At 38.9% G+C, this 25,555-nt stretch overlaps 8 protein-coding genes and 2 long non-coding RNA genes across 12 annotated transcripts; 5 read left to right on the top strand and 5 right to left on the bottom strand.

Annotated features, from left to right (window-relative positions):
- Window positions 1-238: 238 nt before the first annotated feature.
- LOC145697378 (4-galactosyl-N-acetylglucosaminide 3-alpha-L-fucosyltransferase FUT5-like) lies at window positions 239-1,900 on the bottom strand. The gene is made up of 2 exons (XM_081774571.1): window positions 622-1,900; window positions 239-473 (listed from the first exon to the last, which is right to left on the bottom strand). The coding sequence occupies exons 1-2, from the start codon at window positions 1,034-1,036 to the stop codon at window positions 280-282; spliced, it is 609 nt and encodes a 202-aa protein (XP_081630697.1). The 5' UTR covers window positions 1,037-1,900; the 3' UTR covers window positions 239-279.
- A 1,261-nt stretch (window positions 1,901-3,161) lies between these two features.
- LOC145699741 (uncharacterized) lies at window positions 3,162-3,699 on the bottom strand. The gene is made up of 2 exons (XM_081777011.1): window positions 3,621-3,699; window positions 3,162-3,539 (listed from the first exon to the last, which is right to left on the bottom strand). Exons 1-2 carry the CDS (start codon window positions 3,637-3,639, stop codon window positions 3,163-3,165), a joined length of 396 nt encoding a protein of 131 aa, XP_081633137.1. The 5' UTR covers window positions 3,640-3,699; the 3' UTR covers window position 3,162.
- Window positions 3,700-5,527: 1,828 nt separating this feature from the next.
- LOC145697026 (uncharacterized) lies at window positions 5,528-7,161 on the top strand. Of its 2 annotated transcripts, XR_014133846.1 has the most exons (4): window positions 5,528-5,722; window positions 5,772-6,801; window positions 6,848-6,909; window positions 6,952-7,161. It is a non-coding gene; the product is annotated as an uncharacterized LOC145697026 (long non-coding RNA). The 2 variants fall into 2 exon arrangements; XR_014133845.1 differs by having other exon boundaries at window positions 5,528-6,801.
- LOC145697025 (uncharacterized) lies at window positions 7,119-9,045 on the bottom strand. The gene is made up of 10 exons (XM_081774162.1): window positions 8,933-9,045; window positions 8,719-8,831; window positions 8,527-8,675; window positions 8,383-8,484; window positions 8,289-8,339; window positions 8,069-8,245; window positions 7,922-8,024; window positions 7,634-7,856; window positions 7,453-7,594; window positions 7,119-7,349 (listed from the first exon to the last, which is right to left on the bottom strand). Exons 1-10 carry the CDS (start codon window positions 9,037-9,039, stop codon window positions 7,158-7,160), a joined length of 1,359 nt encoding a protein of 452 aa, XP_081630288.1. The 5' UTR covers window positions 9,040-9,045; the 3' UTR covers window positions 7,119-7,157.
- A 4,816-nt stretch (window positions 9,046-13,861) lies between these two features.
- LOC145699443 (uncharacterized) lies at window positions 13,862-15,634 on the top strand. Of its 2 annotated transcripts, none has more exons than XR_014134016.1 (3): window positions 13,862-14,064; window positions 14,624-14,735; window positions 15,172-15,634. It is a non-coding gene; the product is annotated as an uncharacterized LOC145699443 (long non-coding RNA). The 2 variants fall into 2 exon arrangements; XR_014134015.1 differs by having other exon boundaries at window positions 14,624-14,739; window positions 15,176-15,634.
- A 158-nt stretch (window positions 15,635-15,792) lies between these two features.
- On the top strand, window positions 15,793-16,888 carry LOC145699133 (equilibrative nucleobase transporter 1-like). Its single transcript, XM_081776385.1, has 2 exons — window positions 15,793-16,155; window positions 16,203-16,888. The coding sequence occupies exons 1-2, from the start codon at window positions 15,871-15,873 to the stop codon at window positions 16,404-16,406; spliced, it is 489 nt and encodes a 162-aa protein (XP_081632511.1). The 5' UTR covers window positions 15,793-15,870; the 3' UTR covers window positions 16,407-16,888.
- Window positions 16,889-18,910: 2,022 nt separating this feature from the next.
- On the top strand, window positions 18,911-19,801 carry LOC145699111 (uncharacterized). Its single transcript, XM_081776357.1, has 2 exons — window positions 18,911-19,041; window positions 19,338-19,801. The coding sequence occupies exons 1-2, from the start codon at window positions 18,967-18,969 to the stop codon at window positions 19,737-19,739; spliced, it is 477 nt and encodes a 158-aa protein (XP_081632483.1). The 5' UTR covers window positions 18,911-18,966; the 3' UTR covers window positions 19,740-19,801.
- Window positions 19,802-19,856: 55 nt separating this feature from the next.
- LOC145700217 (E3 ubiquitin-protein ligase RNF166-like) lies at window positions 19,857-20,238 on the bottom strand. The gene is made up of 2 exons (XM_081777472.1): window positions 20,129-20,238; window positions 19,857-20,087 (listed from the first exon to the last, which is right to left on the bottom strand). The coding sequence occupies exons 1-2, from the start codon at window positions 20,184-20,186 to the stop codon at window positions 19,909-19,911; spliced, it is 237 nt and encodes a 78-aa protein (XP_081633598.1). The 5' UTR covers window positions 20,187-20,238; the 3' UTR covers window positions 19,857-19,908.
- Window positions 20,239-21,387: 1,149 nt separating this feature from the next.
- On the top strand, window positions 21,388-22,165 carry LOC145697137 (peptidoglycan-recognition protein SC2-like). The gene is made up of 2 exons (XM_081774295.1): window positions 21,388-21,725; window positions 21,912-22,165. Exons 1-2 carry the CDS (start codon window positions 21,590-21,592, stop codon window positions 22,163-22,165), a joined length of 390 nt encoding a protein of 129 aa, XP_081630421.1. The 5' UTR covers window positions 21,388-21,589.
- Window positions 22,166-22,196: 31 nt separating this feature from the next.
- Window positions 22,197-23,871, bottom strand: LOC145697136 (uncharacterized). Its single transcript, XM_081774294.1, has 4 exons — window positions 23,513-23,871; window positions 23,036-23,142; window positions 22,692-22,939; window positions 22,197-22,431 (listed from the first exon to the last, which is right to left on the bottom strand). The coding sequence occupies exons 1-4, from the start codon at window positions 23,836-23,838 to the stop codon at window positions 22,264-22,266; spliced, it is 849 nt and encodes a 282-aa protein (XP_081630420.1). The 5' UTR covers window positions 23,839-23,871; the 3' UTR covers window positions 22,197-22,263.
- Window positions 23,872-25,555: the final 1,684 nt, after the last annotated feature.

Below are 25,555 nucleotides of genomic sequence, written 5' to 3'. Positions count from 1 at the left end.
AGCATCAGTACAAACGGCATCTGCGAAGAGCAAAATCCCGACTCAACCTCCACCACCGAAACAACAGAGAAACCGGCTCGGAAAACCGACAGAACAAGGCTCTTCTACCACAGCAGAACGACCCAATCCTCAACACCAGAACCCATCACCGAGAAAATCAAGCTTCATCTGATCAAAACTACGCGAAGAACAATGACCCTTGAATCTTCTTCCCAAAAAAGAAACTTCTTCAAAAAGCTAAGTTTTCTTTTAATTTTATTATTTTTCTAATAAAAAGGTTTATTGAAGAGGAATTTCGACAAAATTGTCTTTTATGTTTTCGATTCGTTCAGGAAAGGTCGCTTTCGCTTTGCATTCATCATGAACATCGTATCTCCAGAATTTCATCACGCTTTTGTACCAACGGGACACTTTTTCGGCGCGTTTTTCTCGGACAAGGCGGCAGATTCGGCAAAAATCGTACATATCTCGGTCTAAAATCGACTCATTTTTTGAGAAGAAAATCATTTTTATAAAGGAAATCGAAATTCTTGGGAAAAAAGCAACAAGAATTTTCTCGTCTTTGATTGGCTGCTAAAAGAAATACGTGCTTCTGATTGGCTAAGAGGGTACCCTACTAACCAATAGCTCTGTAGCTCTCCCCTCTTCGCGAAACAGACTCCGGCCTCAAATTCCTCCACCTATGATAGTCCAAGTAAGCAGTATCATTCTTCCACAAAAACTCCATATAAAACACCAAATCGGCTGGCGTCGCAAATTGCTCGGCATGAATAAACGAGTTCGGCGGCGCAACTTTCGCAACATCCAAATAATGTGGCCCAAAAACGACCGGAACGAGCGTAGCAGTCAGCGAGTTTCGCCAAAACTTTTCGGAAATGTAGTCGGTGCAGTGGATCGCATTTTCAAAAGCAAGGTAAAAGCGCATCTTCGACCAAAATGCGTCCGAAAGCGATTTTTTGCTGAAAACATGCTCGGTTTCTTTCTCAAAGCATTTGCCTTCGCCGAGAAGATGCTTTTTCAGCCCGCTTTTGATCATTTCTTCTCCGTACGCCCATCGTTTTACAGCGCCGATTGTGTGATCGCAGTTCGAAATAAACCAGGCCGTGTGCAAGTTTTTCTTGTTCTTGTTCTTTTTCAGACTGTTTTTCCAGTCTATGATTCTTTTCAAGTGTTCCTCGTCGGAGATTCCGAGAGAAGCGCCGCTTTTGAAACTGAAGTAGAAGTCGCGAAGGATGTTTTGAGTCGAGCCATAGCCTCTTTTTCGGTTTTCAATTTTTCAATTCAAAAATTTGAGGAAAATGAATTTGAAAGGATTGATCTTACTGACATTTATTGGGCTATGGTCAATTTCAGGAGTTAAGAAGAACTGGAGCAAATTAATTGGAGTTAGTTATTTTTTTAATTTTCTAAAAGGAGTTTGTTATTTTTTTAGCTGCTCCAAATCGGAGCGACGAAACTTTCAAACCCGATTTTAAGGGTGTTGCAGAAATAATTAAGGGTATCCGAATAGTGCAAAAGATAGCCCGGGCCCTGAGGCGCGTTTTTACCGGGGTTTGACGGGGCCGGGAGGCCCTTAACACCCTTAAAATCGGGTTTAAAGTTTTGCTCCAATTTGCAACAACCAAGGGGTAAAAAAAAGATGTCCTAAAAAGAAATTAAAAAAATAACTAACTCCTTTTAGTAAATTAAAAAAATAACTAACTCCAATTAATTTGCTCCAAATCTTATTAACTCCAGAAATTGTGTCGAGCCCATTTATTGTGTTTATGATTTAAACTGACGCAGAAAATAATACTCATTCTGTTGGAGGGAGGAGTGTGAGTATAAAACACTGTTTATCTTGCTTCATTTTATCAGAATTTTTGTTTTCGAAAATGGATAAAATCATTCAAGCTGTTCATTTGCTTCATTTTGTGAGTAAAAGTTTTTGAATCCGAGCACTTTTGTAACCAAAATTTTCCACTTTCAATTTTTCGCTTTTTTCGATGTCAAGCTGCGCTTTGAAATTCTCATCGATTTCCCAAAAAAAGAACCAAAAATCAAAAACCTCGCCTGACAATATCGCTATCTCTTCTGTACGAATACGTAATATTAAACGCTCCGTCCAGATCATCCGGCATCAGATGCGCCTGAGTCTCGATATTTTTCGCGCCACTTTCATAATTGACAAAAACCCAGTATTGCGAAAGATTTCGGTGCTCAAGGTCGGGAAAGTTCTTTCTCGTCTTTGGATTTTGGAGATTTTCGTTGTTTTTGAAAGTCGCGTTGTTGGTTAGTCCGAAGGTTTTTTGATGAAAAAGGAGGGGTCTTTTGAGGGTTCAAAAAGTCTGCTTCCGCGGGATTCGAACTCGCGCCCTTTGGCGAACCCTTTCCCGTTGTCGACGACCAGCACATCCGCTTTCTCCCGATCCTTCGTGAAAACACAATTTCCGCACATTCTGTATCCATATCCCTTCACTCCAAATTTCTCATCGTCTTTTTTGAAGCTTCTATCCTTCATCTGCTTCTCCTCCCCTCGCCCGCCTTGGTAAAAATGAGCAATGCTCACCTCCTCGTCCTTGTTTTCTTGCTCCGTGAGTCGATCGCCGAAGATTTTACAAATCCAGTCTTCTTTTTCTGTTTCCGAAAGGCGGTGAATTAGCTTTTCATGCATTTCCTCGGCGGTTGAGGTTTCTCGGGAGAGGTTTAGTTGCCAGTTTTGGTTGATATAAGGGTGGATGTCTGAGTATTTCTGGCCAGGAAGGCAGTAAGTTAGCGGGTCTCTTGATTTTTGAGGGGGTTTCGCAGGTGGAAGAGGAGTTTTTTCGGGTTTTTCGGGTCGAATTTCTTTGATTTTTTTGATTTTTTCAGGCGGTTTTGCTAGTTTTTCTCTCTTTTCTTCATTTTTAGGTTTTTTCGCGTCAAATATAGGATGATCTCTGATAGATATAAAAAACAAAAGAGTAACGAGAAAAATATAAAGTTTGAAGGAAATTTTTTTACAAAAATCTCTCATTTTTCGCCTTTTTAGTGCAAGAACTATATGATTTGGGTAAGCTCGATTCTGTCATCGTTTATCAAAATAATGGACGCGGGGCAGGTCCGCTCGTGTTTTAACCAAAAATAAAGAAAAAATTATTTTTCGCAAAAGCGAAAAAAATATGACTTTAGTTTCTTGACAGTTTATTTTCCACAGTCTTTCAAGAGCTTTTCACATTCATCTGGATCTTCTTCCCCGTTGAGGCAAAAAACAAACGAGCACTCGATTTTGGACTCCAACTGCCCTTCATTTTTATCGAGGATTTTGTACTCAAGTGTTTTTGCTCCAAATCTACTCGGGCTCGATTTGAGAACTCGGTGAAAACGAGTCACGTCCAAAGAACAGCCATTTTTCATCACTTCTTTTCCGTCGATCGAGCAGTTTTCAAGGGCGAAGGTTGTGGTCGAATCGGCGGGTTTGTCTTCCCAAGTGATTGTGAGATCAAAACGGAGGGTCTGTTCGAAAATGGCGAGAAGTTGCGCCGGCCAGAATTGCTGGTTTGGGACGTTTACTTGACGCGCTAAAGTAAGGGCTCGGCTCAGCTACCGGTGTAGAAAACCTGAGTGAGGGTTTTCCAGCCTAGAATAAGGACATGGCTTACCGTTAAGACTGTAACTCATTTGCGCAGACCACTGTATAATTTCCTGTCGACTCGGTAGAACAGGCGATCTGAGCAGAGTTCCGAATCATTTAAAAAAATGCTTGGATTGAAAATCTGAAAAATCGAAAGAAATTTCAAGGTGCGGCTAAAAATCAAAATTTTCTTTGAAAAATTTAAAAGCAGAAAATCGAAAGCCGGAAATTTTGGTTATAAAATGACATCATTCGATTTTCATTTATTTAAAATGAATCAAAATGACAGGAAGGTTCTTGCTTGATTTATCCACTTTTTTAAAAATAAAATGATTGGGAACTCTGCTTCTGAGCGTTTCAAAAGTCGAAATATTCAGCGATTTTTCAAGTTCACTTTTTTCCGAGAATCTGTCTAAAACTGCGCATTGAAGTCGCAAATTGACTTTTGGATCATCGTGAAAATACAGCTTCCAATCTCCGTTTCCCGCGACTTGAGTTGGATCGTGTTTGGAATCCGGGAAGACGGAGAAGTCGAAATTGTAGAAGAAAAAGAGAGCGTCGATTTCTCCTCCGGTCGTGATTCCTGAACAGTCGGTTCGCTGGGAAAATTCAATGAATTTGGTTGTTGCGTTGTATGAAATTGAAAATGCATCGGCTTTATTGTCGCAGGATTCCAGGGCTACAATTGGTCAAGAAAAAAGCAAAAGCTTGGAGTAAGGGTAGATTGGCCCCTGTTTGGCACCCTGTTTGGAGAACCTGAGTCAGGGTCTACGCGGCTTTTCATAGAAGATCTTCTTACCCTGACTCAGGTTTTCCACAGAGGTTGCTGAATCAAGAGATTCGCTGAATGTCTCTTCTGGACCAATCCTTGATTGGAAAATTCTCCCCTCAGCGTTGGCCAGTCTTTTTCTGGGTTTTCCGTGAACACATCGATTCTTATCTTCGTATTGAAAGTATTACTCGAGCAGTCAGTCACCACGCACTCCGGATTGAGAATCTTGCACTTCCCATCTTCCGCCGTTTTCATCCAGCAGCCGTTTTCTTCATAAGTCCTGTTTTTTATTGAGCCGTCATAAAGCCGCAGTCCGTAGCAAGTCTTTTCCCGGTTCGATTCAGCGAGAGAACAGGCCGCTTTTTCGTAAGTATTGATGGCCAGATCTTCTTCGATTTCGCGGCAAGCATCTGCTCTGTAAAGCAAGCAGTCGTAGAGATTGTATTTGCACTGGCTTCCGCATCTCATCGCGGCTTGGAAAATATCTCAAAAGGTTTCATAATTTTTTCCGTCCCCCCAAAAAGAACCGACAAAACCAAGTTCCTGAGACATAACCAAAAAACGCGCACTCCTCATTTTCATCGCAAAGCTTGTAGCAATTTTCGAGCCCATAAACCTTTTCGTTGACTTCAATTTCTTCTCCGGTACAAACTCTCTGTGCAACTTCATCGCATTTTATTCTGCTCGCTTCATTTTTATTCAAAAATAAAAACAGCCAAATGATTTCTTGCATTTTCCTCTTTCGAATTTATTTTGAATTGATGCTCAGAGAAACGATTTTAACGGAGATAGATTAAAAACAAGAAAAATTGATGATAACGGGTTTTTCCGCGAAGTCTGCATTTGTCAAGAAAAGACAAGTCTTGACTCTTTAGCAGAAACCCTGTCAAACAAGTTGTTATCAACTACAACACTTTTAATCCTTGCTGCGAGGTACCAAATGTTATTTCTTGACGAAATCTTATTAACCCGAATTTAAGCCTTTCATTTTTCATTCAGAAAATCCATTGAGTATCGATTTTTCTATAAAAAAAAAGATAGAAAGGAAAAGATTGTTCGGAATTGTGCCTTGGGCGAAATTTGTCGGTTCACTTGAAAGAAAATACTTTGATTTACCGCGCTTTCGATAGAATTTGAGAGCGGAAAGGGTTGTTATTCCGTATTTTCGCGCTTTTCCGGCTGACAAAGAATGAATTAAATTTTCAACGAGAGTCCAAAAACAAGAATTCAAAAGAAAAAAGCGAAAAACAGCTCTTATTTTTGAGAAAAATCTTAAAAAGAAGTAAAGAAGAAAAAATAAAAAAAGAGACAAAAAAAGATGGAAAGTGAAGACGAAATAAATTTGTTTGAAAAAGACGGTAGTTTAATTTTATTTCTGTTCTTCGGAAAATAAGATCGATTTTTAAGCACTAAATCTGCTCGGATTCTCGATGGAGCCCAATTTAGCAAAGAAAAATTCAACTTCTGAAAAAGAAGAAACAGACAAATCGGCAATGATGAAGGAACTAAGAGGAATGGCTTAAGGATATAGCCTGTAAAATTCAACTTTCGTAGCGGCTAAACGCGAGGTCGGATCTTTTTCATTTCAAGTACAATCCTACCTAAAAATGGACGGAGAATTCAATTTTGGTACTTTTTTAAAAATTTTTACTTGAATTTTTCTCTCTAGAGCGATTTGAAATCTTACGATCGCGATTCCTCGAAAATTTTTCACTAAATCGGTCGAGTTTTTTCGATAGATAGGTTCTTCAGACCTTTATCTACAAAATTGACGGTTTAGTTTTCTCTAAGTCCGAAAGAAACCGATTTTACAGCCATTTCCATGAGGCTAACTCAGCGCGCAGAAGCTATGAAAAGCGCTGCGCTGGGTGCTCGCTCTCTCGCCTCCTCTTTCCCGGGAGAGCGTGCGTGTTTTTGCGAGCGCTCTGATTGGCTACACGCGATAAAGCGCGCAGGAAAGAAAAGCAAGAGCAAGAAAGAGGAGAATACTAGAATGAAAATATGACCGAGTTTGAGAATTTCATTCCCTCAATTTTCTAGCTTAGCATCATGACAACAGAGAACACGGTTTAGTTTAAGCGAATTAGTGGAAAAATTTTGAGAAATCGCGATCGTAAGATTTCAAGTCGCTCTAGAGAGAAAAATTTAGTTAAAAATTTTAAAAAATATACCAGAATTGAGTTTTTCGTGCATTTTTAGGTAGGATTGCTTTTGAAATGAAAAAGATCCGACCACGCGTTTAGCCGCTAAGAAAGTTGAATTTTACAGGCTATATCCTTAAGAGAAATTCTTATCGACATTTTTATTGATTTTTTACTCACAAAATTTGATCATAAAAATTCGAGAAAAAATATTTGAGCCTTTGGAAGATCTCAAATGGCTTTTAATACCAATAGCAGTGGTTCAAGTTCTACTGTTTCTCACTTTTGTTCTAAAGGTAAGATCAAGAAATGACTTTTTGAGACAAAAAATATTGAATCTAGTGGGTGATGCAACATCTGGCAAATCGAGCAAATGCTCAAAGAGCTGCTCCCATTCAAATCAAGTAAAACAGACTCTTTTTTCGATTCATTCAAATCAATTTTAGCGTGGTTCAGCAAATTGACTTGCCAGAATCTGAATCCTTGGTCGCCTAAAAAATTTGATTCTTCCATTTGAAATGGACCATTTTCCTTCAAGAATTCAATTCCCTCAAAAAAATAGATAAAAAAAAACAAATTTTGTAAATATTATTTATTATTATATATAGTAAATAGTAAATATAATTTATTATAAAAGCGAGTACAGTAGTATTTAAGCGCAGAATCCAGAAGACACTTGAAATAAGACAGGTATTGCTTCATCAGCGCTATGGTTGCCAATAATTTCAGAGTTTTTAATTTCGTCTCCGTCAATGTCGACTCTTTGAACAGTGTTATTTGATCCAAAACCGGCAAACAAGAATATCGAATCGTTGATTTGAAGAGACGAATGCGCTCTGACAGCCTTAAAACAATACATAATAGATAAATATAAACAACAAATAATAGCAAATGAAAAATTTGATGACAAACTCATCGATAAATCGCGTGATGAATAATAAACGTACGCTTTTCAAAGTTCCAGTTCGTGACCAGGAGTCGTTAGAAAGAAGCCAGATATCATCCAAATTAGTACTTCCATCGCGAACGCCACCAAGCATAAGTAAATTTCCGCTTTCAAGCCCGACCAAGACATGAGCACGAATATTGCTGAAAATAATTTATTGATTAAATAGTCATTCATTTTACCTTATTGGTGGATCTCCAATCACACTCCATCCAATTTCTGTTAGTGTTTCCACTTTCCTTGTGTCTCCGGAACCATGAGAACCAACAGTGGTCGGTTGATTTTTATACAACCCTAATTTTGCATATGAATGCCCGTAATTCGAGGAAGTCGTGGACGTTGAACTTGTTCCATCATAAATTTCGCAGTGGTTCTTATTGGAACCACTAGCGAAGCAGAGCAAGACTAAAATTTTAATTTTTAATCTGATATTCAAAATCTATAATTTCTCAAAAATTTGGCTAATTTACCTCGCGAATCGCCGTCAATAGAAAGAGCAGCACTTGCTTCGTCTATGTCATTCAAAAGCTTCTCCGATTTTTCTTCAAAATTGCATTCATGAAGAGCAGCAATCTGAAGTTTTAATTATATTTAGAAGAATCAAGTAATTATCAAACCTTCCTCTTTTCCGAATCTCCACCAAATATATAAAGTTGATTTCCAATTAGCGCATGCTGTGCTTTTTTCGCATAATCATCTGCAGGAGCGGTTATAGTTGCTGAAACTTTTGAATTTCCATCGCCAGAAATCACATATGCTTCTGAGTAACGAATAACGAGAATGAACATTTCGCTCTTGAAATTTTTCAATTGATTAAAAATTATACAAAGGGCTTACCGGATCGAGAGGCTGTTGAGTTGTCGGAGGAGCAGTTGTCGACGATGTTCCCTAGGAAATATTGAAGAAGACTCAGCAAATGATTAATCGTTACCTGTGACTGAAAGCAAGGGCAAGAAGTCATCCTTTCTCGATGTCCGGAGCAACAAGTTTCATGGCAGGTGTCGGTGGGCTCACAGGTTTTCATGCAGGAAGTCTGAAAGAAAAATCATCTCGAAGCTAAATTCCTCAATCAAACCATATCGTCAAGTGAGTCATTCAGGCAGGATTTGTATTCGGGGTTGTTCTGCTCCGCATCAAGACATTTCCCGGCGCAGAGGGGGTGTTCTTCGCACTCGACGCATCCAGTTGGACAGTCAGTTCCGCAAGGACAGGAATTATCGCAAGCTAAGAGACGTTTTTTTGCTTCTGATTGAAAATTTTAGTTTACCGGAGAAATTTGACAAACACGACGAGTGACATAAAGACGAGTCGCAGGAAGAGAGGCAGTCCAAGTACGTCAGTCTGCAAATTGCCAAGCATTCCTCGTAGAGAGGGCGATCGCTTAAAAAAAATGATGAAAGATTCATAAAATGTCTTTTGGGCTCATTTTCATACCCTGTCTCAGGTTTCCCGGCGAAGAATCCCTTCTATTGAATACTTACATGCATAACTCATCCTTTTCTCCAAGCAATCTCGAAAGAACCGCCGTCTCAGCATGAGAATCTCTTGAAAAAAAGAAAACTACAGTAAAAAACACAAGAAAAAACATTTTTTCCTTGCAGTCGAGTGACGGCTTTGTTGAAGAAACGCCTCGTTTTATGCGCTGCGCAAATTTTAACTCGCGTAAAACAAATTTAAGCTCGCCGTTTTCCGTAATTTTTATTGAATGAAATGGCGGCGTCTCAAGAACGATGATATTTACTTTCGATTCTTTTTGATTTTTTAATTCAGGCGAAAATACTGTAGATTTTGAAGAAAATCACAATCATTATAAATTTACGAGAGCCCGTTTGAGTGGTTATTTTATTTGACAATCTGCAAATATGAAAAATTCCTGGACACGCGAAAATTGAAAATAAAGCGTTTTTTGAGACAAAAAACTCAAAATTTTCAATGTCGGATTTTCGAGAAAACGGAGCGCTAGATTTTCCTTTCTCGGAATTTTCGCCGAAAAATGACGAATTGAATTTCGCCGAGGATCTTGGCTTGGTGATAATCGACGAGAGGAGATTTTTGGAAGAGTTTGAGAAGCAGGATGAAATTCTAGCGCAAATTGACGATGTCAACAAGAAACATTCGCGGAGATTGAAGGATATCGAAGTGGCGGTGATGAGAGTCAAGTGCGACCATTCCATGATTCAAGAAACTGTCGAGAAACAACAAAAACAATTGTGAGAAAAGAAGACATCGAATTCCCGACAAAAAATTGAAAAATTCTTTTATTGAAAAGGAGTTTTTTTTACTTTATGTTTTATTAAAAAAAAGAATGTATTCAGAAAGAAAGAATCACGGTGTGAAAGAAAATCGATTTCAGGCAAGCATTCTAGAGCGGTAAAAATTCATTCGCTTATTTCGAGGAGCAGGCTTGTCGGATCGTTTTGTCATCCTAGCAAAGGTATTCTGGTGATTGAGAAGGAAGCGGATGTAATCGGCTTCGAGCTGCTGGCTGTTGAATTTGACGGTGTTTTTGGCTCGAAGGTTGTTTCCAAGTCGGTTTTGGCCGATCAAGTCCGCCGCGATTTGGCCGAAAAGGAGGAAAAGGGAGATGAAGCGGGAAAGATGCATTTTTGAGCTGTTGATTTTTTGTTTTTGAGAGTTGAGTTGTTTTAGTTATTCTTTCGAACGGTGGTTGTATTTATGTGGATATTTTCGGGCAAGAACGCCACCAATAATTATGTTTATGGCGCCTTTCATAGCTCGTTGCTTTCTTTTTAATTGGAGTTTTAATTGTTCTTTCGACCGAAAGAAAGATAAAAATAAGTATCAATATAAGAGCAATTATATAATGGAAAGAAATGAACTCGTCAAATGAAACAAGCTTTCAAAGAGGCAAGCTCACCCAAAATGCTTACTATTCTTGCGAATGAGTTTATGCCGCCTTAAAGAATAGAAAATTAGAGGAGTTCTCTCTCTCTTATCGTGAGAATCAACCCTTTTTACTATAAAAAAAAAGATCTGAAATATTTGTTTTGCGCTATTTTAGCTGGTGTTTTTGCTTCGTCAAAGTTTACAGGAGCACATTTTGATTCGAAAGTTTGATTTATGATCGAAAATCTTCGGTAAAGGAAGTTTATGACGAGAGAACATGAACTTTTCAGCCTTTTAAATGGTTCATTTCTTATCTTTTGATAAAGCAATGAGTTTCTTTTTATCGAAAAATATATTTGTAAAGGACTATCTTATTTTTAAAGCTTTAGACCATGAGCTATATAATATAGCCTATATTTAAAGTTATTAAAACAGAAAGTGTTTTATTATTGTATCAAAAAATATGTGCAAGGTCCAAAGTCTATTTTTTAAACATTAAAAATGATTAAAAACCACTCATCCTTGGTTGAAATAGCCTTAAACTTAGATGTGCTTTTTGTAAGTCTGAAAATTTACTCTTTTGATTCTTTATCATCGATAGTAGAAGAAACGGCTTTATATAAATTTTCATAAGCTCGGAGAGACTCAAAAGGTTCATTGTTTCTCGATTTATTGCCGAGATACCGTTTTAAATTGGCACTTATTCAGTGGTAAAAAGCGATGATCAATCAGTAAATTCGGCTCTTTACTTCTTCAATCAACTTTTCTTTGACTAAGTTTTCTTGATGAAGATCGCGAAGGCAGTTTAGGCGTACCAACAACGATCGTTGTTCAATATTTTTGGAAAAAACCGAGTTAACAAACTCTGAAAGAACTTTTTATAATCTTGATTGCGGCCGTAAAACCATCAAAAATATCAAAGAAAATTCGAGTTATTTGAAATTATAAAACTAAACGAGAAAAAAGGCCTTCTGTTGTACAGAGGGATAAATTGTCCCGGACAATTGTATAATTGCCGCGTTGTAAAAAATGTTATAAAACTTTAACTTAAACGAATTGGGGGACCATAAAACAATATTTCGGAAAAAAAAACTAAGAAGAGCGAATTCGCTCGGCAACGAAAAGGTAAGAAATGAAGCTGAATTCATTCCTAAAAATATCAGCCCGAAAACAGTGTCTCATTTTGCTAGCTCTCATTATATAAATGTAATTTTCGATAAAAATAGTTTCGTAATTTCATTCAATTTTTTTTTTATTTATACTCTAAATGATGCACGTCTTTCTTTTCTTCAATAGATAAATTTAGTTTAATTAAAGATGCGTCTTAACTAAAAATAATTTATTGTAATGAAATTAATTTTGAGTTTCTAGGCGTTTTTCGGCATTTTGATTGCATCTTCATAAGATGGCAAATCGCTGAATTCTTGGTGTCCCTCGTTGCATTGATTTTGAGCGGTTTGCAGATTCGGAAGAGGGCGATTGTTTTCCACAAAGGATGTTGAAGCTGTTGTAGGTTGAATTCGAATGGAGTGGGAGATATTCAGCCCTTGGCTCAGAGTTTGGACGGTTGAAAGATGATGGATTCGGGATGATTGGGATTCGAGGAAGAGGACTCTGTTTCGCTCCCGGTTGTTTTTACTGAAAAATAATTTTAAGGGAATTATCCCAAAATGAGATTTTTCAATGAAGATTGTCTTTCCTAAGTTCAAAAATTAAGGGTATCCCTTCAATAATTTTAAAGAGAAGTCGCTTAAGGGGGTAGTCCTCGCTTTTGAAAAAATCGGAATTTTCAAATTTTTTAGCAGATTCTGAAAGCTCGTTAGAAGAGCTAAAAACTTTGTGTTGATCATTTTTTCCAAATGTAAGAGGAAAAACCCCAAAATCGCACTTGAAAAATAAGATTTTGATGAAGAATTTCAAAAACTCGAAATTTTTTGCCAATTTCATCCATAGATATAGCTCTTTTTCGATTTTAAATGACCTCTAGATAATAAAAATAATAAATAAAATGTCTATTATTATGCTTATTTAGTATAAATCATCCTCAAAAAACTTATTTTTCAAGATTTTGAGACCCAACCTTTGATTGATGGCATTACATTATGACTTTTTGGAATTTTTTAATTTCCCTTAATTCAAACCTAGACGAAGGTATGAACTTTCAAAAAAATCAATTAGTTTAAATTTTTGAAACATCCTCTTGATTTTAGGCGCGTTCGAAAATAGGCCAAAATGGCGATTTCGCCCGGGCTAGGTTCGATTATCGCCCCCTTACTCCTTAAGCAGGCGAATAAAATTTTTTTCCGTGAATTCAAACTTTTATCAGGGTTCGGCCTTTCTATTCATAGAGTTTTTATCCCTTAACTCCAGCGCAAATTTGTGGGAGCGCTGTTCAAAAAGTGCCGAGATCGCAAAAAGCAGGGACTACCTCCTTAAAGATCTTCGCCTCCTCCCTTTTCCGAGCGAAAAGAACTTACTATCTGAGAAAACACTTCATAAAATAAAAGCCGCCAATCAAAAGCACAGTAAAAACTCCGAAGCAAATGGTAATGAGCGTTCCCTTCGTTCTTCTCTCGTTGCTCATTTCTTCCGACATTCAAACATTCAAAATAGCTCATTTATAAGGAGCAAGCTAATGAATAATTTCACTCGTTAAAACTTTCTGACGCATCTGTATAAGGTCAGAGGGATTTGGAGGGAGACATTTCTAGGCTACGCGACGGGGATGATGAGTCATTTTTCATTTGTTTTCTGAAGTTTTCTTCGTTGATTTCAGTGAAATTTGGGGGGACTGGGCTTGGAAACCTGTTTAAAAAACCTAATCAGGGACAGAAGAAGATTCAAAGAAGCCGCATATACCTGACGATGGACCCTGACTCAGGTCTTAAAGACAGGTTTGTTGAATCTTTTAGCTGGATTTATAAAACCTAAGTCAGGGTCTGAAAAAGCCAGGCGGCTTTTTTTTGACGGCTTTTGTCAGACTCTGACTCACGTTTTCTAAATCCAGCTAAAAGATTCAACAAACCTGTCTTTAAGACCTGTGTCAGGGTCCATAGACTATAAGGCCTGTGCGGCATTTCGACGCTTTTTAGACCCTGACTCAGGCTTCTTCATAGATTGCCGAGCCCAAAAAGAGAATCCGGGGGAGAAATCGATCGATTTCGGTGAATAATCGAGGAAAATTTGAAGGTGAAAAATGCTTACCAGGCGAATTTTGCTGAATATATTAGAGTGTTACACAAAATTGTATAACAATCTTGTTCATAAAGAAACGACAATGGAATTGAAATTTGAAAACCGCCAAATGCGCTTGAAAATTCTTCAAATACTGTTTCTTCTGCTTGTAAATCTGACTGTAGCAATCAAAATGGTCGAAAGAAAACAACTTCACTTTCACAAGCTGAAAGTCAAGATCCACAGTCGATCGATTCTTGAAGACTTTATTTCTGTCTGTCTTTTTGGCGATTCTATTGAATAAAATATAAGCAGTCGGAGGATCCAGTACAGTGGTTGAATGAGTCACCCTTAGGCTGCGTTTTGAGCCAATGGGCTTATCGGGAAAATGCATTGTTGAAAACTTTCCAACAAAAAATCCGCTTTTCAAAAGCCCCTTTTTGCCAATTTAAAGTTTCTCTAGAAGCACTGGTTCATTTTTTTGATCGATCAGAAGATAGGAAGAAGAGAGAGCTTGAGAGCGCTAGAAAAATGAAGAAAAAGAGCCATGAACACTTGCTCATTTGGTCCGGAGCGTTTGAAATATTCTTTGGTGAGCGAAACGAAAATTGCGTTTTTGAATAAAATATCGACTTGATCAAAAATTAAAAAAAAGGGTCAAATCAGACTCTTCCTCAGGAATTTCAAGAGAGAGGATCAAAATTATGAGGAAGAAGCAATATGAGCTAGAGTTTCCATAAGAATTTATTTTAAGGGGGTAGGGGCCGTTAAATTCTTATCATTTTGCTTCGGCTCAAAAACCTGTGTAGAAAACCTGAGTCAGGGTCTGAATAGCGTAGGGGCTTCTTTTTTGCGCTCTTGAAACCCTGACTCAGGTTTTCTACACAGGTTGCCTACTATAGAAGAACAGTACGTAACTCTTAAACAAAGCACTTTGTAATCTGGTCTGGAACCCTTGAAATTTTCTTAGGTAAGTACTACGGCCTCGCCGTGAGGTTTTTATTCCACTGCGGTTTTATCGAAGGGTACACCCTTAAAACCTTTGTTTTTTCAAAGAAGTTTCTCCCCCTTTTTAGAAATTTGCGCTCCCACAATTTCGAAAACGAAGTTTTGTCGTTTCGTTGAGCTCATTAATTTCCGAAAATGTTCAGTCGGCGGCATTTTCTACGGCTGGCCAGCGCTGCAATTTGTGCTCAAGGAGGAAAATGTCTTCGCCGAGCTCTGCCATTTCGAAAACAGCACGACTTCTAGTAATTCCACCAGGCACGTTGATTCCCCTCGAGAGCTTATTTTGTTTACAAACTGGAATTTTCAATTTTCTCCGCACTGGAAGTTCAACTTCAAGATGGGCTGGAAACCTTTGTAAAAAACCTGAGTCAGGGTCTGAAATATCTTCTGTCAAAGCGGCTTTTCATTGAAGATTTTTCAGACCCTGACTCAGGTTTTCTACACAAGTAGCCGAGCCCAGGGCGAAAACGTTTACTTTATTTATTCATTTTTTTGTAAAAGTGGCGATTTCGAGCTTGGAAAAATCCTTCCCGGAAATTTTCTTTCCGAGTTGTTCAAAATTTTTCATTTTAAAACAAACGTCTCGGCTTCAGAGCATGAAATAAGCGAGGAATTTCTGTAATATTCCATTTTAAAACCTTACATACAATTTTCGAATAGATGTTTCTCGCCAAGGGGAATCAGGGACAAGTCAGATTTCTTGCGTGGAACAGGATAATAGATTCAACTCGATTTTCGTCTTTGGGGCGATGATGTCCAATTGCTTCGGAATGGAATACGGCTTTTTAAAAATTGATACTGTTAAAAATTACGAAAGGGAAGCAAGAAATTAAGGCTTTCTTAAATTTAACGGACATGTTTTTACAACAAAAATACTTCCGAAAGGAAGTCAAAACAAATCTCAATCCAGACTAAAAATTCCCCAAAACAATGTTGAGTTCGCTTGAGCCTTGATGTAACAATTAGCGAAAGAATCCGTCAAAAAATACTTTTGTCAACTTTCTGACCAGTTGACGTATATTTTCGACCCTCAAGGGTGTCAACATGACTTGAAGTTACATTCTAGAGTCATGTTTACCCGAAAAAACTTTACTAAAGAACTGGTAATTTTTCAAGAAAAATGATAGTTTTGTATGAAAAAGAATGGACCGAAACTCTTAGTACGTGACCCTGTGTAAAAAGCCTGAGTCAGGGTTTGAAGATGGTTTAATATAAAGCAGTGTCACCATTTTCAAATCCTGACTCAGGTTTTTTACCGAGGCTCTTCGTAATTAGGAAATTCGTCAGATTATTGAAGCCAAACAAAGTCTACGGTTACATCTTGGACAACATCGGCCTGATCCCCTGCCGTCTCGCCACCTCCATCCCTTTTTCTCTCGGCTTGGCGCTGATGGTCTTTTACAACAACCGCACCCTCTTCACCATCGGAACCGAACTAATGGCGATAGGCGGAATAGGAGTTCTGCTGACAAACATCACGGTTCAACCGATTTGGCCGAAAAAGACATCGACGATTGGATCGATCTTTTCGGGAACATTCGATGGCTCTGCGGGCACGATTTTGTTGCTAAAAGTTTTGTACGAAGCGGGTATTCCGTTACAGTACCTCTTCCTGGCTCTGTTTGCGCTCACCGGCATTCAGTGGTGGAGAACGTTTTTTGTTATGCCAGCGAAGGTAAGGCTTTCTTTTTAGTTTTTTTTTTTTCTAAATTATAATTCTAGCGCCTGCCCAATCCGATTCCAGAAGACTATGATATCCGAAAAGAAACCTATTTCGCCAAATTCACCAGTTCTTCCCCTCCTGCCGAGCAAACAAAAGAAGAAATGGAGCTTTTGGAAGAAAACGAAGCCGACTCGAAAATTGACAAGAAAAAAGATTTCATGAAAGAAATCAAAAGCGTCAAATTCATCCTTCTTGCTTATTGAAAAGGGACTTAAAAAAAAACATTTTTTTTTTAAATTTGAAAATTGCTTGTTTGAAAAAATCGCTCACGTGATCAGATTAAGGGGCCCAGTTTGGTAACGGATCAGAATATTGAAAATCCAGTTCTTTGTTTTTCGCCAAATAAGATCAGCTTTTCATCTGATTAGCGAATTCTTTTTCCCAAATTACCGTTTCCCTCCGCGAGTAAGAAAAAAGACGTGATAAGGAAATTCGGAAATTCGAAATTTCTAAAAACAAAGTCGATAAGTAAAAAACGTGTTTGAGCCCCTGCAAGTACTGCTGTGTATCTCTGCGGATAAACTCGTATCAATCGTGGTTTAACCCTTCGCTCCAATGGATGTTCAAGGACGACAAGGACAAGGGTAAGAAAAACGCCGAGTTGCGGTTTTTTCACTTCGTTTTTGATCCCGGAAAAAGGAAACTCAGTCGTTATTGACGGATATTTTTGGACTCACGTATATAATGTCAGGAAAAGTTGCGAATAAGTGTCAAAACCTGTGAAAAAATCTGAGTCAAGGTCCTTAAAATAGGAACTGACAAAAAAAATTCAACAAATTTTGCGTAGGCGGGTACTCGGTTTCTGATTGGTTGGTTTGCCCAATTCTGTCTTCTGATTGGTTGAAAATTTCCACGCGAAATTTGTCGGATATTATGTCGAAATTTTTCTTCGAACCCCGACTCAGGTTTTTCACACAGGTTCCCGAGCTCAGGCCAAAAAGAACAGTATTCGTAACTTGTTGAAGTCCCGTTATCGCCCGCTCCCGGAGCAATAGTCGATTTCGTCGCCAAAAAATACCGCCACTCAGAAAACAACCACGAAAAAGGGCAACGAGTCGGCATCGCCATCAACTGTCTTCTCATCACCATTTCGACCGTGATTCTCTCCTACCTCTGCACTTTTCAAAACAGCGTCAGCATCGCAAGTAAGATCCTCTTTTTAGACTGGACAATACAATATTTTGATTTTTAGTCACTGCGGAGGTAATTTTCTCGATTATCCGAACATTTCTCTACGCTGTTTGTGCTCAAGGAAATTTGGTTTTGATGATAGTAATAACTCGCCCCAGCGCTTTAGATCCAGTAATGGCCCTTTTTCGGCCTTCGAGTCAAAATCAATCGTTTCAGCTGCGTTTTTACTCTTTCCAAATCATCTGTTCGGTCTGATTTATGGATTCTTGAATCTTCTCAATGGTCTGGCGACTCTTCTGGCTGATCCGATTTTTCGAATCATTCAGGTGCTTTTTAGAAATTTCAAATAAGAGTCTTCCAAATGGAAAAATAAGAATTAGCTGCAAAAATAAAAATGATTTTTCGATAATAAAAAAATTTAAAATAAAATAATTAATTTAAAACAAAAGAAAAAATAAATTAAATTTATTAATTTATTTTTTAAAAATAATTATTAAATAAAAAAATATAATTAATATTGTATACATAATTAAGAAAATAATTCTAGGGCCCGCTAAAAGGAGATTACACTTTGGTCCACTACATTCTCGCGATTCTGGTTTTCTCGACAATCATACAGGTAGGAATGAAGATAAGACCACCCAGCTTTAAAATTAAAAATTTAAGAACATTCATCTTCTGAGAAACAAATCCGAAGCAGAAGTCAAAAAGACAAATTCAAACTTGGAAAGTTCTTCTTGAACCAAAATTATTGATAAATAAATTGAAACGTCTCGCTGCCGAAAAATGCTAAAATTCTAGCGTCAGCGAATTCAGCTCACGTAATGTTATTTTATAATTTGATCGAAATTTCTTCCGACTTGGAATTACGATTTCGGGACGGGTCAGCTTGAAAACCGCTTTTTCCAGAGAATTGGCAAAAGTGTAACTTCGGGTTAAATTTCGGTCGAAACACTTGAAACTCCTCAAAAAGGTCGCAAGTAGAGTAACTTACAGTGCTTGTCAAGTCCAGTAATTAAAAATGAAAGCATCATCGATGTCCAAAATTTCCGGGGCTAAGATCTTGAGCGCGAAGAAATCTGAAGAGGTCCTCAATCGAGGCTGGTATTTTTTTGAGAGATAAGAAGTTTAAGAAGGTTCCGTTTTGAAAGAGAGGAAAAGCTTGCTGATCTTGACCCGAGTCCCAAGTAAACTGGATAAATAATTAAAAAAGAGAAAATCACCAGAAATTTGGATGTTTGAAAGCAGCGTGAGGCGCGGCTTTTATGTTCAAAATTCGAAGCCGCATGCGGCTTCTTGAAGATTTTAATCGCTTTGCTTATTCAGAAATTGAAATGAACTTTTGTTAATAAAACAAAAGGGTTCAAAAAACCGACAGCTAGAATTCCTTCACTCTTCCCCGACCATGTTTACCCAATTTTCATCCACAAAACTATTTTCGAATTCCTTGTAGAACTCAAAAACCGCTTGCATGATCAAGAAAACTCGCGCGCCGCGTGCTAGCGCCACCTCGCTCCGCGTCGCGATCTCGTCGTATTTAAACGCGGCGAAATCAACGGCTGATCATCAAACCTGATCTAGAAATACTCTAGAGCTAGAAACAAAAGCCAAACAAAAAAAAACTTTTGAAAAATGAAACTTTCTCTTTCTCTCATTCCCGCGGCTTTTGCCTCCCTTCAAAGCACTCATGCTGAAAACGATCGAAAGGTAAGAAAGGAAAGAAATATTGAAAAAAAGCCGCTTGCGGATTTTCGAATCAAGCTTTCTTTTAAAAAAAAATTCTCCGAAATAAAAGCCGCTTGCGGCTTTTTTCCAAAATCAAAGCTGCTTTTTAATTTACTAAAAGAAAAATTGTTAAGGGTGTCAACAACTTTGAAAAATGAGTTTCTTTAAAAAATAAAAAAGCCGCTTTGCGGCTTCAATTTTCTCTCCTAGAATTCTTAGAAATCGATAACCGGCTACAATTTAGTGTTATATTTCCCTCTTTTTTATCCTTTTTCTAGGTCCCTCCCCGAACCCCCGAACAACGCTTGAACCGATTGAACCAATTCGCCGAAGAAATCCTCATCCAGCACTTTCCCCAGCTCCCTTCGCAAGAAAAATGGATCGGCAAGTTTCGAAAAAACGCCGGCCGAATGCTCCGAGCTTTTGAGCGAGAAAACTGCGGCTTCTTCGACCCTTCTCTTCCCCACGGCGGACCAGACCCAGATTTCGACGAAGACCGATACGACCGAGAAAACCCTAGAATTGGCGTGAAACAGATTACGACCGGCTACCGCAAGTGGGCGGAGAGATACATCAACAAGTGCGCCGGGCAGCGAAAGCACAAGTACCAAGTGACGAGAATGAATCGATGGAACCAGCTTCTTCAAAACCACTACAACAGATTCAACCCGCTGGAGTGATAGAAAACTGCTTTTACTGTATAATTTTATATAAATACTTTTTTGAAACTAACGAAAAACTGAGCTCATTTTTTAATAAAATCAAAACAAAAAAGCTTTGTTTTTTTTTAATTTTATTCTCGACGATAAAGGATAATCGGAGAAAGACAGGAGAGAAGAGTCTTGTTCTTCAGAAGAGCTTGAGGATTTGCTCAGCGGTGAACGCTTTTCGGCAGATTGGGCAGATCTTTCGTGGAAGAGAGTTCAAGCATCGGAAGCAGGAGCGATGGCCGCATTGGAGGGCGCATTCCTGACGAATGGTGCCGTTGTAGACTTCGAGACAGACCTTGCAGGAAGAGCGCTTTTCATCTTAAAAATTTGGTCAGAATTCAGGATTTAAAAAAAATCACCTGTGATTCCAAGTTTTTCTTCTGTTTCGGCGTGCACATCTTTGAGTGAGGCCTTCATGCTGTCGAGATCAGCCTGGGCTTTTTTGAGCTCAGCTTGAAGGAATTCGATGTCCGGCTTCAATTCATCAATTTGCTCGAGAATCAAAGCGTGAGTGCCTTTGTCTTTTAAGATAGGTCCTGCAAATTGCATAATAATTAATAAATAAATTATTTATTATTGATTGTTTTATGAAAGATTAGTTTTTTATCAACAATTGTGAATAAAAATCAAACCAAAGAAACCCAAGCCTTTTCCACGCATTTTCTTGGCATCATCGCAGCATTTTCCGATGATAAATTCTCGAGGAGAAAGATTCTCGACACCACATTTATGAGCTGGGCATCTGAGCTTCGCATCAGAAAGAACTAGTTGATGCTGAGAGTCGGGGTAGTATTCGTTAAAGCTCGAGAAGGATTTTCAAAATTATATAAGAAACTTTTAATATTAAGATGTAATTATAAAAGTAGAAATTAAATCTTTTGAAATCCTCTCCAATCAAGACAGACTGTCCATTTCTCTTTTGTGAGCTTCACCATCTTCTCAGTTACAGCATGACAGTATCTCCCATAGCGAGGCTGGTCCAAACGCTGGCAGACTCCAGCAATTGCTTTGGAAACTACAAACTCTCTGGCTATTTTCATTTTTTAAAAATCCTCTTTTTTGATTCAATTTCGAATGAAAAAAATGTTGATTGAAATATCTGTCGCCGCAAAAAAGGGAAAACTGCAAAATCAGAGCCTATCAGCTCGAAGGAATTCACAGAAACCCAATTCTCGAAATGAAAATCTTCAGACCGAACCATTCAAAATCAAAGTCAATTTCCAGATTTCAACTTCACTGTTGCGTTCAAGAATTTTCCTCAATTTTTCTATGGGAAGGAAGCATCTGGTATCTTCTGATTTTCAAAGTTCGATCTCAAAACTTCATAAAAATGAAGCTTCTTTGCATTTTTCTAGTCTCAGCTCATGCTGCCGTCGGAGATTTTTACTGGAATCAGTATGAAAACTACGGGTAAGCAACCTTTTATTCGGCAAAGAGCGACAAATTCCAAGGCTGATGGGCTACGTCCAGCACGATCCAGTAGAAACTCTCGAAACAGCCAAAGATCTTTGCATTTCAATGGGCGATAAATGCGCTGGAGTCACTCTAGAATCGGTTCTTGAAGCAGTTCTGACAATTTTTCAGCAAGAAAAAAGCTAGAAAACCGGTAAAAAGACGCTCTGGGCTACACCCTCCGCGCCGAACTCTTCTTTGTCTCCGAGCCCGAATCCCAAACCTTCGTCAAAGGCCAAATCTGGGCCGAAAACTTCGTCCCCCGCGCCCACTGGGAAGCCCGCCTCCCCCTCGGAATCGACAACTTCCACCACCCAGCCGGAACCGGCGTCATCGGCCACCACACTCACTGGGACAGATGCTACGACATGATCGACTGTATCAAGGAAGTCAAGAAGGTGCAGGACTACCATATGGACGGAAACGGCTGGTGGGATATTGGATACAACTTTTTGATCGGAGAAGATGGGCGGATTTATGAAGGAAGAGGCTTTCACATTCAAGGCTGGGCTTCGCAACCTGTGTAGAAACCTGACTCAGGGTTCTAAAAAAGCTTTGATGAAAAGCCGCTCAGCGGCTTTTTCTGAAACAAAGCCGCGAAGCGGCTATCAAAAAGTAATTCTCTCTTTCTTATTTCCTAAGTCAGGACCCTGACTCAGGTCTTTACACAGGTTACCAAGCCCAGTTCAGGCGCCCACTGCTCTGGCTGGAACACTCAAACCCTTGGCTTCACAATCATGGGCAGCTTCATTTCCGACCTTCCAAATGAACGAGCGTTGAACGCCGCGAAACAGCTCATGGCCGAAATGGAAAAGAGAAACTTCATCGATGAGCGCTGCTGGTCATTCTTTGGCCATCGAGATAAAGGAAGCACGACTTGTCCGGGAGATCGACTTTATGAAGAATTCAAGGGCTGGAAGAACTTTCACCGAGAATGCTATTGAATAAAGGAGCTACTTAGTTCTTTATGTTTTTATTAGTACAGTGAGTGTCAGTAGCGAGTGATAGAAAGAAAAGAAAAAAGGCAAAAGTGGTTTTAGACTTAGTGATGATCTTGAGAAGTCGGAATAGGCAAGGTAATCGGCGGCGGGGCAACTTGAGAAATAATTGCTCCCGGATTCGCTCCTGGCTGCGAGTTGAGGCAAACTTGATCGATCGAGTCGGAAACAGGTTGTTCTGGCATTGAGTAGATTGTTGGAGTACAATCAACCTGAAGTAACAATAAGAAAAATGGTGATGAAAAAATTGATAACAATTGAACATCGATATTAACGATGTCTACCCCCTTAAAAAGGGGTGGTGTCTTGAACTGACAAAAAATTTCGACAAATTTTGCGTTGGTGGCTAATCGGCTGCTGATTGGCTGGTTTTTCAAATCCAGGTTTCTGATTGGTTGAAAGTTTCAAGCAAAATTTATCGAAATTTTTTGTCGGTTCCAGACACCTTCCCCTTAAAAACCATCATCCTTACCTGATGCGCTTCGTCCCACTGGCTGACCGGCTGATAATACCCCGCCGAGTTGTTCGCCGCCGCGTGCTGATACTGCTCCGGCGTCCAGTAGACAAAGCCCGGCATGTTACTGTAGTACTCGCTCGCCTCATACTCCCGCCCGATCGGCTGATACATCGACGCTTGTTTCTGAGAATGCTCCATGGGCAGATTCATGTGCTTGACTTGCTTTTTGAACTTTGAGCGGCGATTTTGAAACCAAATCTTTACTGAAGAAAAAATTGAGGGGGAGGATTAATGCGTAATTCATGATCGGGGGAATGAATTATGGAAGCAGTGGCGCATGAATTCGTTTATTAACGAACCTTGTGTCTGCGTCAAGCCGAGTGTTGCTGCCAGCTCTGCTCGCTCGGGAAGGGCCAGGTATTGCGTCTTTTGGAAGCGGCGGACGAGCTCGTTCAGTTGGTAGGAGCTAGAAAGAAGGGTTAGGGTTAGGGAAAGGGTTGAACATAGTTTCAAGTGAATTTGAAATTTATTTTGTTCATTATTTCTAGTTTTTTGATGAAAAGAATCTCTTTCTTTCGGTTTTTAATTTTGACAGCAAATACCATAATTTTGATATTCCTTTATTTTACAAAGAGATTTTTCAAAACAAAAATTTTGACAAAACTAAACTTTATTCAGCACCGATTGATAAGTGAAGACCACGTTATTTTAATTAAGTAAAAGCAAAAAAATTCAAAGAAAAATTTGAAGAAGAAAATTTACAAACGAAAACTCGTTAAAAAACTTGAATTATTGAGGGAAAACTCGGTTAATTTTCAATTTTCAAAAGAGCTTACCTGTAAATCGTCCTTGGTTTCCTCGGCTTCTTCGATCCCTTGCTTCTTCTCCCTCCTTCCATCTGTTCAGGCGATTCCGACCGATCTTCCTCCAACCCTTCTTCATTCGCCATCGATCTTGACGATGCATTCGGCGAAATAGAATTCTCATAGGTCTCCTCAGGCTCATGCTTGGTATGCCACAAGATATTCCCATGACTAACCGGGACCGTCGAAACTTGAGGACTTTGATTCTCTCGTCCCGGCGAATCCCCGACAAAGGCCGAGCCAAAAGGAGGCAGAGCGATTTGGTACTCGCTCGGGGAAAATTCAACTGATTCCGTCATTTTTCTGATCTCTGTTTATCTTTTTTTCTTGATCTCAACAATCTTCAACGAGATCATCTCGCTTTTCCTCGATCATCTTTTTCGCGCTCCCACGCGAGGCGCACTTTTTCTCGGCTCCGGCGGCGCCATCTTCCGGCTCCTCGACTTTTTCTTCGGAAGTTTTTGTTTTTCAATAATTTCATCAATAAGTTAACAGTTATGAAAAATCATAGTAAAACTCTCAGATGCCGAAGGAAGGGAAGAAAGATTGTGAAAGGGAAAACAAACTCCTTTGCGATAATTCTGGCAATTTTTGTAATTCACTAAAATGAGCACATATTAAATATTCAAATGGTCCGTAAAACGTCGAACACCCTCACAAAATTAGAGAAAATCAACGCGATTTTTTCCCGCTACTGAGCTTTTTTGAAGTCTTTTTGGCAAGAAGCGGGATCAAGGAAGACTTTCAAGGGTTCAATTAAAAAAATAGATTGAATTGGTTATTTTGGCGTTGCTTTGCGGCCTTTTTTCTTTAAAAGCCGCTCCGCGGCTTTCATCAAAAGTCTCTCAGAACTTAACTCAGGTTTTTACACAGGCTTCTGATGATTTGGCAATTTTGTCTAACAAAGCAGCCTGTGTAAAAACCTGAGTCAGGTTTTGAGAGACTCTTGATGAAAGCCGCGTAGCGGCCTTTCTAAAAAAAGCCGCAAAGTAGCTTCACCCAAGCAAACAATTGAATTTATTTTTGTAGTACAAAATTGTCAAATCATCAGAAGATTATTCCAAAATTCCATCTGAGCTCTTCCAAGCAAAACATTAAATTCAGGGTACTTTGAATGATTTCGAAACGGAATGTAACCATGTCTCGGGAGCATAAAATCCAGGCGCGGATTAAAATCCCTAATTACGCTCCTAATCGTGCAGCGAGAAAAAAAGGCGTCAATCATTAATTGAAGAATAAATTTCCGGTCGAAGGGATTTTCCATGATCTCCGCCGCGCCTTGTCATGTTTCGCCGAATCGGGAAAAGGGATCAAAGAGGGTTAATTAATCAACGGGGATAGAATTTCTATTTCTAGAGCGCAAAAATAACATGATTCAAAATTTACTATTTTTTGATGGTTTTCAGCCTTTTTTCCTTTTTTGAAAATTTCTATTGGTCGATTTCTTTTGTCCAGAATTCGAGTATTTTTTGAGCCGTATCGATTCGATATCAATAGTATGTTTCAGTTACAGTGTTCCCTTTTTTGCTTTCTTTGCTCGACAAAGTTTGTGAAAGAAGTCGCTTTTATTGTTTGGCGTAATTGGCGGAGCAGCGAAAATAAAGCAAAAGTAATTGCCTCTGGATTTATTCTTTACTTTGAATGCTAACGCCATAATTGCGCCGATCCCTGCTTCCTCGCCTCGCTAGAAAAAAATAAATGATTTGGTAAGCTTGAGTCATGGTCAGAAAGATCTAAAATGAAAAGCCGCGTAGCGCAGAAACTGATCTTAATTGTACGAAGCCGCTTTACGCTTTCTTACTAGTATTTAAAAAGCCGCAACGCGGCTTTTCATTTTAGATCTTTCAGACCACTACTCAGGTTTTCATCACAGGTTGCTGAGGCCAGCAATCAGAATAACAAGCCATACAGTTAGCAGTGCTAACTTAGCACCCAAAATTTGATACATTTTCGAAGGTTTCGGCTACGAAAATATGTACGGAATTTTGGGTATTAACTGTATCAAGCCCTAAAAAG

This window comes from Oikopleura dioica, chromosome 2 (assembly GCF_907165135.1).
Source record: "Oikopleura dioica chromosome 2, OKI2018_I68_1.0, whole genome shotgun sequence".
Taxonomy (NCBI): Eukaryota; Metazoa; Chordata; class Appendicularia; order Copelata; family Oikopleuridae; genus Oikopleura; species Oikopleura dioica.
The sequence above is the reverse complement of the archived record's forward strand: the minus strand, read 5'-3'. Positions and strand labels throughout refer to the sequence as shown.